General features: G+C 48.5%; 1 protein-coding gene across 1 annotated transcript; it reads left to right on the plus strand.

The window, feature by feature from the left end:
• Nucleotides 1-417: 417 nt before the first annotated feature.
• On the plus strand, nucleotides 418-20,215 carry LOC123998969 (general transcription factor IIF subunit 1-like). The gene is made up of 15 exons (XM_046304258.1): nucleotides 418-620; nucleotides 900-976; nucleotides 2,262-2,308; nucleotides 3,199-3,271; nucleotides 8,967-9,160; nucleotides 9,322-9,492; nucleotides 9,651-9,859; nucleotides 13,356-13,395; nucleotides 13,558-13,716; nucleotides 16,390-16,448; nucleotides 16,522-16,647; nucleotides 18,176-18,249; nucleotides 18,744-18,885; nucleotides 19,113-19,266; nucleotides 19,467-20,215. The coding sequence occupies exons 2-15, from the start codon at nucleotides 965-967 to the stop codon at nucleotides 19,669-19,671; spliced, it is 1,665 nt and encodes a 554-aa protein (XP_046160214.1). The 5' UTR covers nucleotides 418-620; nucleotides 900-964; the 3' UTR covers nucleotides 19,672-20,215.
• The last annotated feature ends 129 nt before the right edge of the window (nucleotides 20,216-20,344 follow it).

Below are 20,344 nucleotides of genomic sequence, written 5' to 3' on the forward strand. Positions count from 1 at the left end.
TTTCTGTTAACTTGTACGCAAATAATGTTGACCCGTTATACTCGTACTTGTGGCCAACGCATTAAAAATCACACCTCAAACTTTTATCTCAAAAACTGTTTACAATATGCTTGCTATTTCCTCACAGAGGATGATGTCATCTAACTGCAATAATTATACTTTTTAGAAGGAATTGTAATGAATTATAGGTCATATTTCGTAGATAACTGGAAACAATGGACAGTTGTTTTAATAATAGGATATTCTTTGGTTTCGCGGCACGAGCCTATGGCACCTATCTACTAAGAACTAAGTGCTGTTTGAATTTGTTTTCCGGCCGACCATTATTCTTGACGGAACGGTTGGCGGAAAGCAGCAGGACTTGTCATGTGTTAGTGTTATTTTAGATCCTTAGTACGTCCCTACCGAAATAAAGGAAAAGGTTTATGGTTAGGTTGGGTAGGGACGTCCAAAGGATACCAGATAGTACTAACCCAAGACAAATATTTAACTAACGACTGCATGAGTAACGTTAGCTACCAGATATTAAGTGCTAGATACATTCTAATATGAAATGTTATCCACGATTTACGTTTGATTACCTATGAAGCAACATCTTTTGTTTCGCACATTTTGAAGAGGTAGGTTGACTGGGTCAATATATTTATTGAGTGTCTTAGCCTACTGGTAACTAGCTACAGACTAACGTACAGTAAGTAGTAACTTAGCTCTATCAGAGGAAGAGGCGAAGCCTTTAATATCCAAAATATATGGTTCTATAGCTAACGTTCGTACATAAATGACCACAACTGCCTTTTGATGAGTCATTTCTGCATATGCTGAGACCGAAGTCAGTTAAGCATGTCCTATAGTGTTCTATCTTGCTATGAACTGAAAAAAATGTCGTTATACTTCAACAGGTGATCACTTACAGGTGACTGCTTGACTAAGAATAGGGGCATACTGCCTCTGTATACAGTCGACCATGGCTTCATTGGTAAGTATTGGGTGTATGGTTTACTTGTAGGGTCAACATGACGGTATCAGTCTATTGCTCAACACATTTGCTTCATCTGTTGCTTGCTTATCTCATTGTCAGGCTTGCTGGGCATTAATATGGAGATGGTCCTCCCTTTACTGCTATAGCAGCCTCCACTGTTCTGGGAAAGCTTTCCACTAGATGTTGGAACATTGCTGCAGGGATTTGCTTCCATTCTGAATTCGACCACTAAAACATTAGTGAGGTCGGACATTGATGTTGGGCATTTAGGCCTGGCTCTCAGCCGTCATTCCAATTCATCCAAAAGGTGTTCCTTGAGGTTGAGGTCAGGGCTCTGTGCAGGCCAATCAAGTTCTTCTACCGATCTCGACAAACTATTTCTGTATGGACCTTGCTTTGTACACGGGGCATTGTCATGCTGAAACAGGAAAGGTCCTTCTCCAAACTGTTGCCACAAAGTTTGAAGCACAGAATCGTCTAGAATGTCAATGTCTGCTGTAGCGTTAAGATTCCCTTTACCGAAACTAAGGAGCCTGAACATGAAAAACAGCCCCAGACCATTATTCCTCCTCCATCAAACTTTACTGTCTGCACTATGCATTGGGGCAGGTAGTGTTCTCCTGGCATCCGCCAAACTCAGATTCGTCCTTTAGACTGCCAAATGGTGAAATGTGATTCACCACTCCAGAGAAGGCATTTCCACTGCTCCAGAGTCCAATGGAGGCAAGCTTCACATCACTTTAGCCAATGCTTGGCATTGTGATTTTAGGCTTATGTGCAGCTGCTCGGCCATGGAAACCCATTACATGAAGCTCCTGACAAACAGTTCTTGACCTACGTTGCTTCCAGAGGCAGTTTGGAACTTGGTAGTGAGTGTTGCAACTGAGGACAGACGATTTATACGGGCTTCGGCACTCGGCGGTCCCGTTCTGTGAGCTTGTGTGGCCTACCACTGTGTGGGTGATCCGTTGTTGCTCCTAAATGTTTCCACTTCACAATAACAGCAGTTAAGAGTTGACCGGGGCAGTTCTAACAGCATAAATTTTACGAACTGACTAGTTGGAAAGGTGGCATCCTTTGAAGGATTTGAAAATCACTGAGCTCTTCACTAAGGGCATTCTACTGCCAATGTTTGTCTACTGAGATTGCATGTCTGTGTGCTCAATTTTTATACACCTGCCAGCAACGAGTGTGGCTGAAATAGCCGAATCCACTCATTTGAAGGGGTGTCCACTTACGTTTGTATATGTAGTGTAGCAAACTGTGTGTGTTTTTTTTACAGGGTGGCAGCAGTTCCTCTTCTACAGAGTACATAGTCCGGGTCCCCAAGTAAGTACTATCCAAGGCCTACAGCCATTGGGTTCTCATTTAACATTTGACCACAGCAGGGCCAATGTGTACAACATTCCCGACTCTCTGTCTAACCGTTAATAATCATTGCTTGCAATACGGTTATGGAACCTCACTCTCCTTTCAAATCACCCCAAAATAATTGTCCAAGTACAAAAGACACTTAACGTGCATCATTTTAACACGGATTCCCACAGAGTTTTTTTTGCGTTGCACATTTACCTGAACTATCTGAATTACGACACTTCCTGAGCTAATGGAAACGCGGGAGTGAACACACATAAAAAAAACATCTCAAACAAAAACCTTGGGTGATAAAACAGCTAACTTTCCCTAAGTGTATCTTCTGTATGTGTAGTGTTCCAAGCAGGACATACAATTTACTTTTTGGTTCACCAGCCACTGTGTCAGGTACATTTAAAAAATCTACCAGCCACTCAGATCTTTACATTACAGTATTAATCTAAAATATATATATTTTTAAATAATTCCCTCCTGAATCTACATACAATGGTTTATAATGACAAAGTGAAAACAGGTCTTTAGACATTTTTGCACATTTTATAAAAAAAATATAAATAGATCCCTTATTTACATAAGTATTCGGAGCCTTTGCTATGAGACCCTAAAAATGAGCTCCGATGCATCCTGTTTCCATTGATCATCCTTGAGATGTTTTTACAACTTGATTGAAGTCCACCTGTGGAAAATTAAATTGATTTGACATGATTTGGAAAGGCACACACCTGTCTATATAAGGTCTGTGGAAAAAGTCAAGAGGTCTGAACACTTTCAAATGCACTGTACATGATGTGGTATCTACATGAATCATGACATAGCTTACACCACTAACCTGTGTGTGTGTGTAGGAACACCAGTAAGAAGTACAGCATCATGGCCTTTAACTCTGGGGACAAAGTAAACTGCTCCTCCTGGACCCAGGTATGCAGGCCAACTCTCTGGGAAACTCCCTCTCATTACAACTTTCCTCAATAGCCTACAAGAACACTCAATGATTCTCTCTCCCTGTCTGTCTCTCCTTCGTTCTCTCTCCCTGTCGTCTGTCTCTCCTTCGCTCTCTCTCCCCCCGTCTCTCTCTCCCTCCCCGTCTCTCTCTCTCTCCCCCTCCCCGTTTCTGTCTCTCTCCCCCTCCCCGTTTCTGTCTCTCTCTCTCTCTCTCCCCCCTCCCCGTCTCTCTCCCCACCTCCCCCTCTCCCCCCCCACCTCCCCGTCTCTCTCCCCCCACCTCCCCGTCTCTCTCCCCCTCCCCTTCTCTCTCTCCCTCCCCGTCTCTCTCTCTCCCTCCCCGTCTCTCTCCCTCCCCGTCTCTCTCCCTCCCCGTCTCTCTCCCCCGTCTCTCTCTCTCTCCCCCTCCCCGTTTCTGTCTCTCTCCCCCCCCACGTTTCTGTCTCTCTCTCTCTCTCCCCCTCCCCGTCTCTCTCTCCCCCTCCCCTCTCTCTCTCCCCCTCCCCGTCTCTCTCTCCCCCTCCCCGTCTCTCTCCCCCTCCCCGTCTCTCTCCCTTCCCGTCTCCCCCCTCCCCGTCTCTCTCTCCCCCTCCCCGTCTCTCTCTGCCCCTCCCCGTCCCCCCTCCCCGTCTCCCCCCCCATCTCTCCCCCCCCCCGTCTCTCTCTCTCCCTCCCCGTCTCTCTCCCCATCTCTCTCCCCCTCCCCGTCTCTCTCTCTCCCTACCTGTCTCCCCCCTCTTCCCCCCCTCTTTCTCCCCCTCCCCGTCTCTCTCTCTCCCTCCCCGTCTCTCTCTGTCCCTACCCGTCTCTCTCTCTCCCTACCCGTCTCTCTCTCCCTACCCGTCTCTCTCTCCCTCCCCATTTACATTACATTTAAGTCATTTAGCAGACGCTCTTATCCAGAGCGACTTACAAATTGGTGCATTCACCTTATGACATCCAGTGGGACAGTCACTTAACAATAGTGCATCTAAAACTTAGGGGGGGTGGGGTGAGAGGGATTACTTAACCTATCCTAGGTATTCCTTAAAGAGGTGGGGTTTCAGGTGTCTCCGGAAGGTGGTGATTGACTCCGCTGTCCTGGCGTCGTGAGGGAGTTTGTTCCACCATTGGGGGCCAGGGCAGCGAACAGTTTTGACTGGGCTGAGCGGGAGCTGTACTTCCTCAGTGGTAGGGAGGCGAGCAGGCCAGAGGTGGATGAACGCAGTGCCCTTGTTTGGGTGTAGGGCCTGATCAGAGCCTGGAGGTACTGAGGTGCCGTTCCCCTCACAGCTCCGTAGGCAAGCACCATGGTCTTGTAGCGGATGCGAGCTTCAACTGGAAGCCAGTGGAGAGAACGGAGGAGCGGGGTGACGTGAGAGAACTTGGGAAGGTTGAACACCAGACGGGCTGCGGCGTTCTGGATGAGTTGAAGGGGTTTAATGGCACAGGCAGGGAGCCCAGCCAACAGCGAGTTGCAGTAATCCAGACGGGAGATGACAAGTGCCTGGATTAGGACCTGCGCCGCTTCCTGTGTGAGGCAGGGTCGTACTCTGCGGATGTTGTAGAGCATGAACCTACAGGAACGGGCCACCGCCTTGATGTTAGTTGAGAACGACAGGGTGTTGTCCAGGATCACGCCAAGGTTCTTGGCGCTCTGGGAGGAGGACACAATGGAGTTGTCAACCGTGATGGCGAGATCATGGAACGGGCAGTCCTTCCCCGGGAGGAAGAGTAGCTCCGTCTTGCCGAGGTTCAGCTTGAGGTGGTGATCCGTCATCCACACTGATATGTCTGCCAGACATGCAGAGATGCGATTCGCCACCTGGTCATCAGAAGGGGGAAAGGAGAAGATTAATTGTGTGTCGTCTGCATAGCAATGATAAGAGAGACCATGTGAGGTTATGACAGAGCCAAGTGACTTGGTGTATAGCGAGAATAGGAGAGGGCCAAGAACAGAGCCCTGGGGGACACCAGTGGTGAGAGCGCGTGGTGAGGAGACAGATTCTCGCCACGCCACCTGGTAGGAGCGACCTGTCAGGTAGGACGCAATCCAAGCGTGGGCCGCGCCGGAGATGCCCAACTCGGAGAGGGTGGAGAGGAGGATCTGATGGTTCACAGTATCGAAGGCAGCCGATAGATCTAGAAGGATGAGAGCAGAGGAGAGAGAGTTAGCTTTAGCAGTGCGGAGCGCCTCCGTGATACAGAGGAGAGCAGTCTCAGTTGAATGACTAGTCTTGAAACCTGACTGATTTGGATCAAGAAGGTCATTCAGAGAGAGATAGCGGGAGAGCTGGCCAAGGACAGCACGTTCAAGAGTTTTGGAGAGAAAAGAAAGAAGGGATACTGGTCTGTAATTGTTGACATCGGAGGGATCGAGTGTAGGTTTTTTCAGAAGGGGTGCAACTCTCGCTCTCTTGAAGACGGAAGGGACGTAGCCAACGGTCAGGGATGAGTTGATGAGCGAGGTGAGGTAAGGGAGAAGGTCTCCGGAAATGGTCTGGAGAAGAGAGGAGGGGATAGGGTCAAGCGGGCAGGTTGTTGGGCGGCCGGCCGTCACAAGACGCGAGATTTCATCTGGAGAGAGAGGGAGAAAGAGGTCAGAGCACAGGGTAGGGCAGTGTGAGCAGAACCAGCAGTGTCGTTTGACTTAGCAAACGAGGATCGGATGTCGTCGACCTTCTTTTCAAAATGGTTGACGAAGTCATCTGCAGAGAGGGAGGAGGGGGGAGGGGGCGGAGGATTCAGGAGAGAGGAGAAGGTGGCAAAGAGCTTCCTAGGGTTAGAGGCAGCAGCTTGGAATTTAGCGTGGTAGAAAGTGGCTTTAGCAGCAGAGACAGAGGAGGAAAATGTAGAGAGGAGGGAGTGAAAGGATGCCAGGTCCGCAGGGAGGCGAGTTTTCCTCCATTTCCGCTCGGCTGCCCGGAGCCCTGTTCTGTGAGCTCGCAATGAGTCATCGAGCCACGGAGCGGGAGGGGAGGACCGAGCCGGCCTGGAGGATAGGGGACATAGAGAGTCAAGGGATGCAGAGAGGGAGGAGAGGAGGGTTGAGGAGGCAGAATCAGGAGATAGGTGGGAGAAGGTTTGAGCGGAGGGAAGAGATGATAGGATGGAAGAGGAGAGAGTAGCGGGGGAGAGAGCGAAGGTTGGGACGGCGCGATACCATCCGAGTAGGGGCAGTGTGGGAGGTGTTGGATGAGAGGGAAAAGGATACAAGGCAGTGGTCGGAGACTTGGAGGGGAGTTGCAATGAGGTTAGTGGAAGAACAGCATCTAGTAAAGATGAGGTCGAGCGTATTGCCTGCCTTGTGAGTAGGGGGGGAAGGTGAGAGGGTGAGGTCAAAAGAGGAGAGGAGTGGAAAGAAGGAGGCAGAGAGGAAAGAGTCAAAGGTAGACGTGGGGAGGTTAAAGTCGCCCAGAACTGTGAAAGGTGAGCCGTCCTCAGGAAAGGAGCTTATCAAGGCATCAAGCTCATTGATGAACTCTCCGAGGGAACCTGGAGGGCGATAAATGATAAGGATGTTAAGCTTGAAAGGGCTAGTAACTGTGACAGCATGGAATTCAAAGGAGGCGATAGACAGATGGGTAAGGGGAGAAAGAGAGAATGACCACTTGGGAGAGATGAGGATCCCGGTGCCACCACCCCGCTGACCAGACGCTCTCGGGGTGTGCGAGAACACGTGGGCGGACGAAGAGAGAGCAGTAGGAGTAGCAGTGTTGTCTGTGGTGATCCATGTTTCCGTCAGGGCCAAGAAGTCGAGGGACTGGAGGGAGGCATAGGCTGAGATGAACTCTGCCTTGTTGACCGCAGATTGGCAGTTCCAGAGGCTACCGGAGACCTGGAACTCCACGTGGGTCGTGCGCGCTGGGACCACCAAAGTAGGGTGGCCGCGGCCACGCGGTGAGGAGCGTTTGTATGGTCTGTGCAGAGAGGAGAGAACAGGGATAAACCGACACATAGTTGACAGGCTACAGAAGAGGCTACGCTAATGCAAAGGAGATTGAATGACAAGTGGACTACACGTCTCGAATGTTCAGAAAGTTAAGCTACGTAGCAAGAATCTTATTGACTAAAATGATTAAAATGATACAGTACTGCTGAAGTAGGCTAGCTGGCAGTGGCTGCGTTGTTGACACTACACTAATCAAGTCGTTCCGTTGAGTGTAATAGTTTCTGCAGTGTTGCTATTCGGGGCTAGCAGGCTAGCTAGCAGTGTTGTTTACGTTACGTTGCGTTAAAAGAACGACAATAGATGGCTAGCGAACCTAGAAAATCGCTCTAGACTACACAATTATCTTTGATACAAAGACGGCTATGTAGCTAGCTAAGTAGCTAGCTACGATCAAACAAATCAAACCGTTGTACTGTAATGAAAATGAAGTGAAAATGTGATACAACCTGTGAATGCGACCGGGTAGTTGAGTTCTATACAGAAGACGTTGGCTAGCGTTGGCTAGCTGTTGGCTAGCTAGCAGAGTCACCTACGTTAAGGACGACAAATAGCTGGCTAGCTAACCTCGGTAAATTAAGATAATCACTCTAAGACTACACACTCTAAACCTAAACAACACAATTATCTTGGATACGATGATACGATGATACGAAGACAGCAAAGACAGCTATGTAGCTAGCTAACACTAAACTAATCAAGTCGTTCAGTTGAGTGTAACAGTTTCTCCAGTGCAGCTAATCAGTGGACGTTAGCTAGCTGGCTAGTGAAGACTACGTTAGGACGGCGAAATACGATAATTACGCAATTATCTTTGATACAAAGACGGCTATGTAGCTAGCTGAGAAGAAATTGCTAAGATAAGACAAATCAAACCGTTGTGATATAATGAAAAAGTTATACTACCCGTTGGAGCGACGTGCAGATGCGACCACTCGCTCCAACCGGAACTCCAACGTCTCTCTCTCTCCCTCCCCGTCTCTCTCTCTCCCTCCCCGTCTCTCTCTCTCCCTCCCCGTCTCTCTCTCTCCCTCCCCGTCTCTCTCTCCCTCCCCGTCTCTCTCTCTCTCCCTCCCCGTCTCTCTCTCTCCCTCCCGTCTCTCCCCCCGTCCCCGTCTCTCTCTCCCCGTCTCTCCCCCCCTCCCCGTCTCTCTCCCCCTCCCCGTCTCTCTCCCCCCTCCCCGTCTCTCTCCCCCCCCTCCCCGTCTCTCTCCCCCTCCCCCGTCTCTCTCCCCCTCCCCGTCTCTCTCCCCCCTCCCCGTCTCTCTCCCCCCCTCCCCGTCTCTCTCCCCCCTCCCCGTCTCTCTCCCCCCTCCCCGTCTCTCTCCCCCCTTCCCGTCTCTCCCTCTCCCCGTCTCCCCCCCCCCCGTCTCTCTCTCTCCCCCTCCCCGTCTCTCTCTCTCCCCCTCCCCGCCTCTCTCTCTCCCCCTCCCCGCCTCTCTCTCTCCCCCTCCCCGTCTCTCTCTCCCCCCTGTCTCTCTCTCCCCCTCCCCGTCTCCCCCCCCCCCGTCTCTCTCTACCCCTCCCCGTCTCCCCCCGTCTCTCTCTCCCCCCGTCTCTCTCCCCCCCTCTCTCTCCCCCCCTCCCCGTCTCTCTCTCCCTCCCCGTCTCTCGCTCTACCTTCCTCTCCTCCCCTTCTATTATTTATATTACCTTCTACACTTCATCTCCCTACTCTGCTCCCGTTGTCCCATCCGTCTCACGCTCTGTCTTCTCTCCTCCCTCCTTTCCCCTTCCCCCCAGGCTCGTATGGAGCGGGACATGAGTAACAGGAGGATGTATGGTGTGGAGGAGACTGAGGAGGGGGCGGCAGGCAGTGAGTTTGGGAAGAAGCAGAGGGAGGAGGCACGCAGGAAGAAGTTTGGAATAGTCACCAGGGAGTTCAAGGTGGAGGACCAACCCTGGATCCTCAAGGTCAACGGCAAGGCAGGGAAGAGGTAGGCTCCACACAGGCCTTGATCTTACCTTTACTTAGCTCTGGTTCTCTCACAAATACTTACCAAGCCATCCTTTGTCTCTCTGTCGATCCGAGGGCAAGGAGGAACTCCCATATAGCCTGAACTATCCTTTATTATCAACATGTTTCTCTCTGTTTCAGGTTCAAGGGAACGAAGAAAGGGGGCATAACGGAGAATGCGTCCTACTACATCTTTACCCAGTGTCCCGACGGGGCCTTTGAGGCCTTCCCCGTCAACGGTTGGTACAACTTCGTGCCCCAGGCCAAACACCGCACGCTGACCGCCGAGGAGGCAGAGGAGGAGTGGGGCAGGTGAGGAGAGGGTGAAGTGGAGGGAGAGAGAGGAGAAGGGGAAATACTGAGGGGAAGAATAAAGATGGGGGTGCAAATTCACCCTCAGGTAAAAACACTAGGGGGTAGATGTGGGGAACGTACTGGGGTACACACTACTTCCCCTCCCCCCCTCTCAGGAGGAACAAGGTGGTGAACCACTTCAGCATCATGCTCCAGAGGCGCCTGCGGGAGCAGGAGAGAGGGCCGGACGATGACGACGAGGAAGGCGAGAAGGGGGGGAAGAAGAAAAAGAAGAAGGGAGGAAGAGGAGGGGACCTGCGCATCCATGACCTGGAGGATGACCTGGAGCTGAGCAGTGATGAGAGCGACAGCAGCGGAGGAGAAGGTGAGGAGAGATGAGAAGAGTTGAGCAGTGATGAGAGAGACGGCAGTGGAGGAGAAGGTGAGGAGAGAAGAGAAGAGAGTTGAGCAGTGATGAGAGAGACAGCAGTGGAGGAGAAGGTAAGGAGAGAAGAGAAGAGAGTTGAACAGTGATGAGAGCGACAGCAGCGGAGGAGGAGAAGGTGAGGAGAGAAGAGAGTTGAGCAGTGATGAGAGAGACAGCAGTGGAGGAGAAGGTAAGAAGAGAAGAGAGTTGAGCAGTGATGAGAGAGACAGCAGTGGAGGAGAAGGTAAGGAGAGAAGAGAAGAGAGTTGAGCAGTGATGAGAGAGACAGCAGTGGAGGAGAAGGTGAGAAGAGAAGAGAAGAGAGTTGAGCAGTGATGAGCGAGACAGCAGTGGAGGAGAAGGTAAGGTGAGGAGAGAAGAGAGTTGAGCAGTGATGAGAGAGACAGCAGTGGAGGAGAAGGTAAGAAGAGAAGAGAAGAGAGTTGAGCAGTGATGAGAGAGACAGCAGTGGAGGAGAAGGTAAGGAGAGAAGAGAAGAGAGTTGAGCAGTGATGAGAGAGACAGCTGTGGAGGAGAAGGTGAGAAGAGAGTTGAGCAGTGATGAGAGAGACAGCAGTGGAGGAGAAGGTGAGAAGAGAAGAGAGTTGAGCAGTGATGAGCGAGACAGCAGTGGAGGAGAAGGTAAGAAGAGAAGAGAGTTGAGCAGTGATGAGAGAGACAGCAGTGGAGGAGAAGGTAAGAAGAGAAGAGAAGAGAGTTGAGCAGTGATGAGAGAGACAGCAGTGGAGGAGAAGGTAAGGAGAGAAGAGAAGAGAGTTGAGCAGTGATGAGAGAGACAGCAGAGGAGGAGAAGGTGAGAAGAGAAGAGAGTTGAGCAGTGATGAGAGAGACAGCAGTGGAGGAGAAGGTGAGAAGAGAAGAGAGTTGAGCAGTGATGAGCGAGACAGCAGTGGAGGAGAAGGTGAGGAGAGAAGAGAAGAGAGTTGAGCAGTGATGAGAGAGACAGCAGTGGAGGAGAAGGTAAGGAGAGAAGAGAAGAGAGTTGAGCAGTGATGAGAGAGACAGCAGTGGAGGAGAAGGTGAGAAGAGAAGAGAGTTGAGCAGTGATGAGAGAGACAGCAGTGGAGGAGAAGAAGAGAAGAGAGTTGAGCAGTGATGAGCGAGACAGCAGTGGAGGAGAAGGTGAGGAGAGAAGAGAGCTGAGCAGTGATGAGAGAGACAGCAGTGGAGAAGTTGAAGAGAGCTGAGCAGTGATGAGAGAGACAGCAGTGGAGGAGAAGGTGAGGAGAGAAGTGAGCTGAACAGTGATGAGAGCGACAGCAGTGGAGGAGAAGGTTTTTCTTGTGTTTTTTTCACCTTTATTTAACCAGGTAGGCAAGTTGAGAACAAGTTCTCATTTACAATTGCGACCTGGCCAAGATAAAGCAAAGCAGTTCGACAGATACAACGACACAGAGTTACACATGGAGTAAAACAAACATACAGTCAATAATACAGTATAAACAAGTCTATATACGATGTGAGCAAATCAGGTGAGGAGGTAAATACAATATAGCAAGTAAAACACTGGAATGGTAGTTTTGCAATGGAAGAATGTGCAAAGTAGAAATAAAAATAATGGGGTGCAAAGGAGCAAAATAAATAAATATATTAAATACAGTAGGGAAAGAGGTAGTTGTTTGGGCTAAATTATAGGTGGGCTATGTACAGGTGCAGTAATCTGTGTGCTGCTCTGACAGTTGGTGCTTAAAGCTAGTGAGGGAGATAAGTGTTTCCAGTTTCAGAGATTTTTATAGTTCGTTCCAGTCATTGGCAGCAGAGAACTGGAAGGAGAGGCGGCCAAAGAAAGAATTGGTTTTGGGGGTGACTAGAGAGATATACCCGCTGGAGCGTGTGCTACAGGTGGGAGATGCTATGGTGACCAGCGAGCTGAGATAAGGGGGACTTTACCTAGCAGGGTCTTGTAGATGACATGGAGCCAGTGGGTTTGGCGACGAGTATGAAGCGAGGGCCAGCCAACGAGAGCGTACAGGTCGCAATGGTGGGTAGTATATGGAGCTTTGGTGACAAAACGGATTGCAGGAGCTGAGCAGTGATGAGAGCGACAGCAGTGGAGGAGAAGGTGAGGAGAGATGGACGAAGGTGAGGAGAGAGGAGAGCTGAGCAGTGATGAGAGCGACAGCAGTGGAGGAGAAGGTGAGGAGAGATGGACGAAGGTGAGGAGAGAGGAGAGCTGAGCAGTGATGAGAGCGACAGCAGTGGAGGAGAAGGTGAGGAGAGATGGACGAAGGTGAGGAGAGAGGAGAGCTGAGCAGTGATGAGAGCGACAGCAGTGGAGGAGAAGGTGAGGAGAGATGGACGAAGGTGAGGAGAGAGGAGAGCTGAGCAGTGATGAGCAACAGTGGCGTGCGATTTCATCTTTCCTCGATTCGTTGCATCCTCTCGTCTTTACCTTCTCCAATACAGTTGAGAACGAGGCGAGGAGATGGGATGTGAGGAGTCGCAGAAAGGTCAACTGAGATGGAGTAGAGGAAAGTGACAGCAGCTTCTGTGGAGAGAAGGATGGAAGAGAGGATGGGAGGGAGGATGAATGGAGGGAGGGAGTAGAGAAGGATGGAAGGAGGGGGAGAGAAGGATGGAAGGAGGGGGAGAGAAGGATGGAGGGAGGGAGGAGAGAAGGATGGAGGGAGGGAGGAGAGAAGGATGGAGGGAGGGAGGAGAGAAGGATGGGAGGAGAGAAGGATGGAGGGAGGGAGGAGAGAAGGATGGAGGGAGAGGAGGAGAAGGATGGAGGGAGGAGAGAAGGATGGAGGGAGGGAGGAGAGAAGGATGGAGGGAGGGAGGAGAGAAGGATGGAGGGAGGGAGGAGAGAAGGATGGAGGGAGGGAGGAGAGAAGGATGGAGGGAGGGAGGAGAGAAGGATGGAGAGAGGGAGGGAGGGAGGAGAGAAGGATGAAAGGGAGGTGAGAGGGATGGAGGGAGGGAGAGCCCAGTAATGATGAGAATGAAAGCAGAGTAAAAAGGGGCATGGGAGTCATTCAACCTCAAAAAGCACAAGAAAAGTTTTGGACACCCACCAATCAGATTGATCTGAAATGGTATCTGCAGTTAGAAACAGATCAGATTAGCATTTCTTGAACGTTATTTTTCTGAAAGACAATTAGAACTCAAATTGAAAGCGTGTTGATTGCACCCAAATTGGCCATTTAAATTGATAGGATTTATATAATATTCAATAAATATAGTTCCTAACATCCGATATGAACCAAACTTCTTCTTAACAATGATTAAGACGTGAGGAATCCAAACAAATGGTGAAAATCACCACAGACCCCTTAGTTGTCTGGACTTCACAGAGATCCACACACAAGAAATGAACACAGATGCAATGTATTTTATTATTTTTTTACAAATATTTTACATTATAATTTGGGTAAACAACATGTACAGCAAAGTGTTTCTGATATTGTGATATGATATTGATATTTAACAGGAAAAAATGCAACCGATTTCAACGTGGATTATCCATGTCGGTGCTCATCACTAGTATACAGTGTGTATGAACCACGTGTCTGTTAGCTGAAGACGCATCTCAATGTCCAACAAATAAGTACATTTTACATGTTCAACTGTTGAATTGTTAGAAGGTGCATCTCTCTCTTACGTTCCTCTCTTTCTCTCCCCTCTTCTGTCAGATGGAGACAGCAAGCCCAAGAAGAAAGAGGGGGATGTGAAGGGGAAGGGGAAGGGAAGAAGAAGAAGAAGAAGAGGGGCAGTGACAGCGAGGCTAATGAGGACAGTGACGATGGAGACTTTGAGGGCCTGGAAGTCGACTACATGTCAGATGAGAGCAGGTGACACACACACACACAGACCCAAAGATACACACACACACACACAGACTCACAGATAAACATACAGATACACACACACACAGACCCACAGATACACACACACACAGACCCACAGATACACACACACACACACACAGACTCACAGATACACACACACACACACACACACAGACAGACTCGCAGATACACACACACACACACACACAGACTCGCAGATACACACACACACACACACACACACACACACACACACACACACACACACACACACACACACACACACACACACACACACACACACACACACAGACGTGCAGATACACACACACACACACACAGACTCTCAGATACACTCACAGATACACACACACTCACAGATACACACACACACACACACAGACTCAGATAAATATACAGATACACACATACAGACTCAGATAAACACACACACACACACACACACACACACACACACACACACACACACACACACACACACACACACACACACACACACACACACACACACACACACACACACACACACACACAGACTCACAGATACACACACACACACACACACACAGAGTGCATTCAGAAAGTATTCCGACCCTTTTACTTTTCCCACATTTTGTTATGTTACAACCTTATTCTAAAATTGATTAAATACATTTTTTAAATCCTCAACAGTCTACAGACAATACCCTATAAACCTATAAAGTTTTTTTAAAGAAATGTTTGCAAAATTATTAAATATGAAAACTGAAATACTTAGTATTCAGACCCTTTGCTATGAAATTCTAAATTGAGCTCAGGTGCATCCTGTTTCCATTTATCATTATTTTAACCTTTTATTTAAAACCAGGACAGTCAGTTAAGAAAAAATTCTTATTTAGAATGACGGCCTACTCCGGCCAAACCCGGACGACGCTGGGCCGATTGTGCGCCGCCCTATGGGACTCCCAATCACGGCCGGTTGTGAAACAGCCTGGAATCGAACCAGGGTCTGTAGTAATGTGTCTAGCATACAAATGCAGTGCCTTACACCGGTGTGCCACTCAGGGGCCCTTCAAGCTCTGTCAGGTTAGATGGGAAGCGTCGCTTCACAGCCGTTTTCAGGTCTCCAGAGATGTTCATCCTTAAGGTGTTTCTACAACTTGATTGGAGTCCACCTGTGGGAAATTCAATTGATTCAACATGATTTGGAAAGGCACACACCTGTCTATATAAGGTCTCACAGTTGACAGTGCATGTCAGAGCAAAAACCAAGCCATGAGGTTGAAGGAATTGTCCGTAGAACTTTGAGACAGGATTGTGTGGAGGCACAGATCTGGGGAAGGGTACCAAAAATGTTTCCCAAGAACATTTATGCAGCATTGAATGTTCCCAAGAACACAGTGACTTCCATCATTCTTAAATGGAAGAAGTTTGGAACTACCAAGACTCTTCCTAGAGCTGGACGCCCTGCCAAACTGAGCGGACCTAGGTCAGGGAGTTGACTACGAACTCGATGGTCACTCTGAAAGAGCTTTTGAGTTCCTCTGGAGTTTGCTAAAAGGCACCTAAAGGAATCCCAGACCATGAGAAACAATATTCTCTGGTCTGGTGAAACCAAGATTGAACTCTTTAAATGCCAAGCATCACATCTGGAGGAAACCTGGCATCATCCCTACGGTGAAGCATGGTGGTGGCAGCATCATGTCTGGAGGAAACCTGGCATCATCCCTACGGTGAAGCATGGTGGTGGCAGCATCATGTCTGGAGGAAACCTGGCATCATCCCTACGGTGAAGCATGGTGGTGGCAGCATCATGCGGTGGGGGATGTGTTTCAGCGGCAGAGACTGTGAGACTAGTCTGTATCGAGGGAAAGAGGACCTGAGCACAGAGAGATCCTTGATGAAAACCTGCTCCAGAGCACTCAGGACCTCAGACTGGTGTGACGGTTCAACTTCCAACAGGACAACGACCCTAAGTACAGAGCCAAGACAACACAGGAGTGGCTTCAGGACCTCAGACTGGTGTGACGGTTCAACTTCCAACAGGACAACGACCCTAAGTACAGAGCCAAGACAACACAGGAGTGGCTTCAGGACCTCAGACTGGTGTGACGGTTCAACTTCCATCAGGACAACGACCCTAAGTACAGAGCCAAGACAACACAGGAGTGGCTTCAGGACCTCAGACTGGTGTGACGGTTCAACTTCCAACAGGACAACGACCCTAAGCACAGAGCCAAGACAACACAGGAGTGGCTTCAGGACAAGTCTCTGAATGTCCTTGAGTGGCCCAGCCAGAGCCCAGACGTGAACCTGATCGAACATCTCTGGAGAGACCTGCAAATAGCTGTGAAGCTACTCTCCGCATCTAACCTGACAGAGCTTGAGAGAATCTGCAGAGAAGAATCGGAAACTCCTCAAATACAAGTGTTGTAGCATCATACCCAAGAAGACTTGAGGCTGTAATCGCTGCCAAAGGTGCTTCAACAAAGGACTGAGTAAAGGGTCTGAATACTTTCAGAATGCACTGTACTTCTATTGACAGCTGTATGGCCACTCACCAGAGACACTTGTAGAGCCATACACACACTTCCTGCAACCTCATTTATTTTCTCACATCTGTTTCTCTTTCATCCCTTTCTCGCTCTCTCGCTCCTTACTCCCTTGTTCCTGCAGTTCAGAGGAAGAGGTCGGCGAAGAGAAGGCCAAGTCCAATAAAGAGGCTGTTCCCAAAGGTCAGAGGGCACCCCCATGGAAACCATACGTGTTCATGTGTGTGAATTCTAAGAACTTTAACTCTGTTCACAGGAATCGACGAGGCATCGGAGAGTGAGGAAGAGAGCGAGGAGGAGAAACCGAACGAGGAAGAGGGGAAAGAGGAGGAGGAGGAAGAGGAAGGGAAGAAGACCCCAGTCCAGACGAAGAAGAAGAGAGGTAGCAGTTTTTCTTCTTCTTTAGAATCTTTACTGATCAGGTATCACAGGAAGTGGCAAGACTTGAACCCACGGAAATATACTGGGTTTTTGTTGAAGGGGGCTATGATGTGATAATATTGTGTGTTTTTGTTGAAGGGGGCTATGATGTGATAATGTTGTGTGTTTTTGTTGAAGGGGGCTATGATGTGATAATGTTGTGTGTTTTTGTTGAAGGTGGCTATGATGTGATAATGTTGTGTGTTTTTGTTGAATGGGGCTATGATGTGATAATATTGTGTGTTTTTGTTGAATGGGGCTATGATGTGATAATGTTGTGTGTTTTTGTTGAAGGGGGCTATGATGTGATAATGTTGTGTGTTTGTTGAAGGGGGCTATGATGTGATAATATTGTGGGTTTTTGTTGAAGGGGGCTATGATGTGATAATGTTGTGTGTTTTTGTTGAAGGGGCTATAATGTGATAATGTTGTGTGTTTTTGTTGAAGGGGCTATGATGTGATAATGTTGTGTGTTTTTGTTGAAGGGGGCTATGATGTGATAATGTTGTGTGTTTTTGTTGAATGGGGCTATGATGTGATAATGTTGTGTGTTTTTGTTGAATGGGGCTATGATGTGATAATGTTGTGTGTTTTTGTTGAAGGGGGCTATGATGTGATAATGTTGTGTGTTTTTGTTGAAGGGGGCTATGATGTGATAATGTTGTGTGTTTTTGTTGAAGGGGGCTATGATGTGATAATGTTGTGTGTTTTTGTTGAAGGGGCTATGATGTGATAATGTTGTGTGTTTTTGTTGAAGGGGGCTATGATGTGATAATGTTGTGTGTTTTTGTTGAAGGGGCTATGATGTGATAATGTTGTGTGTTTTTGTTGAAGGGGGCTATGATGTGATAATGTTGTGTGTTTTTGTTGAAGGGGGCTATGATGTGATAATGTTGTGTGTTTTTGTTGAAGGGGGCTATGATGTGATAATGTTGTGTGTTTTTGTTGAATGGGGCTATGATGTGATAATGTTGTGTGTTTTTGTTGAATGGGGCTATGATGTGATAATGTTGTGTGTTTTTGTTGAAGGGGGCTATGATGTGATAATGTTGTGTGTTTTTGTTGAAGGGGCTATGATGTGATAATGTTGTGTGTTTTTGTTGAAGGGGCTATGATGTGATAATATTGTGTTTTTGTTGAAGGGGGCTATGATGTGATAATGTTGTGTGTTTTTGTTGAAGGGGGCTATGATGTGATAATGTTGTGTGTTTTTGTTGAAGGGGGCTATGATGTGATAATGTTGTGTGTTTTTGTTGAAGGGGCTATGATGTGATAATGTTGTGTGTTTTTGTTGAAGGGGGCTATGATGTGATAATGTTGTGTGTTTTTGTTGAAGGGGGCTATGATGTGATAATGTTGTGTGTTTTTGTTGAATGGGGCTATGATGTGATAATGTTGTGTGTTTTTGTTGAATGGGGCTATGATGTGATAATGTTGTGTGTTTTTGTTGAAGGGGGCTATGATGTGATAATATTGTGTGTGTGTTTCAGACAGCAGCGGTGAGTCGGACACTTCGGAGGACAGCGACATCGATGGAGAGGCAGCCTCCGCTCTCTTCATGGTGGTGTGTGTGTGTGTGTGTGTGTGTGAGAGTGTTAGTTTGTGTGTGGTCCCTTTTGTAGTACCACTGTTCAATGTCAACCCCATTTCCCTGTCTTTCTTGCAGAGATGGAGACTTGATATCGTGTTCTTGATCTGGGGCTTTTCTAAAAGTCTTGAACAAGATTCTGGTAGTTGATGAACCTGATACCATATTTTGTAGTTTCTATGTGGCACAAAAGGGGTGACACAACACACAATTTCCAGGGTATCTTGCTTCCCTAGTGTGGCAGCAGTGTGGGCACAAAAACAGGCCTTTTTAACCCTTTGATGTGGTTGGTGTTGGTCTGACTCTCTTGGTATTCCACATTTCAACTGGTGTTGGTGTGATAATGGTCTGCAAACACTGGGTCTTTCTTGGTCTGGGTCCTGACAGGTTGAGAGTGGCTCTCGTGGACTTTGCTCTTGACTACCACTCTTAACGTTCTCCATTTCCTCACTACCCCCGCCCCTCCCCAGAAGAAGCGTACTCCTCCTAAGCGCGGTGGTGGGCGTGGCTCTGGAGGCAGCTCCAGGACTGGCAGTCGCCCTGGAACACCGTCCATAGACTCCGCCTCCACCTCCAACACACTCCGAGCCGCCGCTAGCAAACTGGAGCAAGGTACACACACACGCATGCACTCACACACATATTCACAGATGGGAAATGTATTTTTATATTTGTAATGTTTTCATTTATATTTACATTTTCACAGGATCTGAAAGTCTTATTTTGTTTGTGGCACCTTAAGGCTATGTGTGACCTCAGCACTACATGCTAACTCTTCTTGATTGAACAATAAAGGGTTGTTACAACTGCGTCCATCACCCTGCTCCCTCCCCTCACAGGTAAGAGACAGGTGGTGGGTGGTAGCTCTGAGTCTCCAGCTGCCAAGAGGCTGAAGATGGAGTCCAGCAGTACGGCTGTCACCACCCAGAGTCCTGCCCCCTCAGGGAAGAGCACGCCACAGCCCCCCTCAGGCAAATCAACCCCCAGTTCCAGGTATATTCCTCTTCAATCTCTCCTGTTTGTTCACTTTTCTCACCCTTACCCCATCTAGCTCACACACACTCTCGTTCTGTCTCTCCCTCTTTTCTCTGTCCTCTCCCACACGCACGGTCTTTCTTCTTATTCTCTCCCCCCTTCCACCACACACCCTCCCCCTGGTGTTTTGTCCCACTCTCCATCCTGCCTCTCCACAGTGACGTTCAGCTGACAGAGGAGGCGGTGCGTCGCTACCTGATCCGGAAGCCCATGACCACCAAGGACCTGCTGAAGAAGTTCCAGACCAAGAGGACTGGCCTGAGCAGCGAGCAGACGGTCAACGTCCTGGCCCAGATCCTCAAACGCCTCAACCCCGAGAGGAAGAACGTCAACGACAAGATGCACTTCTACCTCACAGAGTAAACCGGGCTCGTGTTCATTAGGGCATGCGTTTTAAAATGTCCAAGTTCCCCTTTCAGTCCCTTTGGTACCTAATGAACACGACCTAGGGAGGGAGGAGGAGATGAATAGGAGAGGAAGAGCATGAGTGCAAAGTCCTCATTGATTGATCAGCGGGAGGAGAAGGATAGAACAGGGTCCTTGGAAGAGGAAGAGAGTGGAATAAGGTAGAAAGAAAAGTGTTACGCAACTGATTTGAGATGCGGTGTGTAAACTAGCCTCAATGTCTGTCTCTAGAAATGGTTTGAAGTCAACTGTACCTGTGGCAGTCCTTTCAGGTTAAACAACTTACTCTTACAAGATGTAGGTTTATCAATGAATTACGCAGATGTGAAGGTATCAACGAAAACATTCCGTGTAGATCTTGCCTGCTGACTCATCTCCCACCACAACCCACTGGATTCAACAAGACAAGTGTCGGTTATTTTGTACGATCTCCCCAGGCCTCTATTTCTTCATTTTAGAGTTGTCTTTTTTGTTTATTTTAATTTGTAATAAAAACCCTGCTGTTGCCATGGCTGGTCTCCATGTCATGTTTCTGGTTGGTTTGCATAATTAGAAGCAGAACACTGGACAATGATGTCATACATCTTAAGGCTTTTCAATGAAGACACACTAATATTCTTTGAGGTTCTGC

This window comes from Oncorhynchus gorbuscha, linkage group LG16 (genome assembly GCF_021184085.1).
Source record: "Oncorhynchus gorbuscha isolate QuinsamMale2020 ecotype Even-year linkage group LG16, OgorEven_v1.0, whole genome shotgun sequence".
Lineage (NCBI taxonomy): Eukaryota > Metazoa > Chordata > Actinopteri > Salmoniformes > Salmonidae > Oncorhynchus > Oncorhynchus gorbuscha.

Bases quoted from the DNA above. Each gene is read 5' to 3' on its own strand.
- LOC123998969 (XM_046304258.1), top strand. The intron at 9,493-9,650 runs GTGAGGAGAGGG...CCCCCCTCTCAG, and splicing joins GCAGAGGAGGAGTGGGGCAG to GAGGAACAAGGTGGTGAACC. The intron at 13,396-13,557 runs GTGCTCATCACT...CTCTTCTGTCAG, and splicing joins AACGTGGATTATCCATGTCG to ATGGAGACAGCAAGCCCAAG.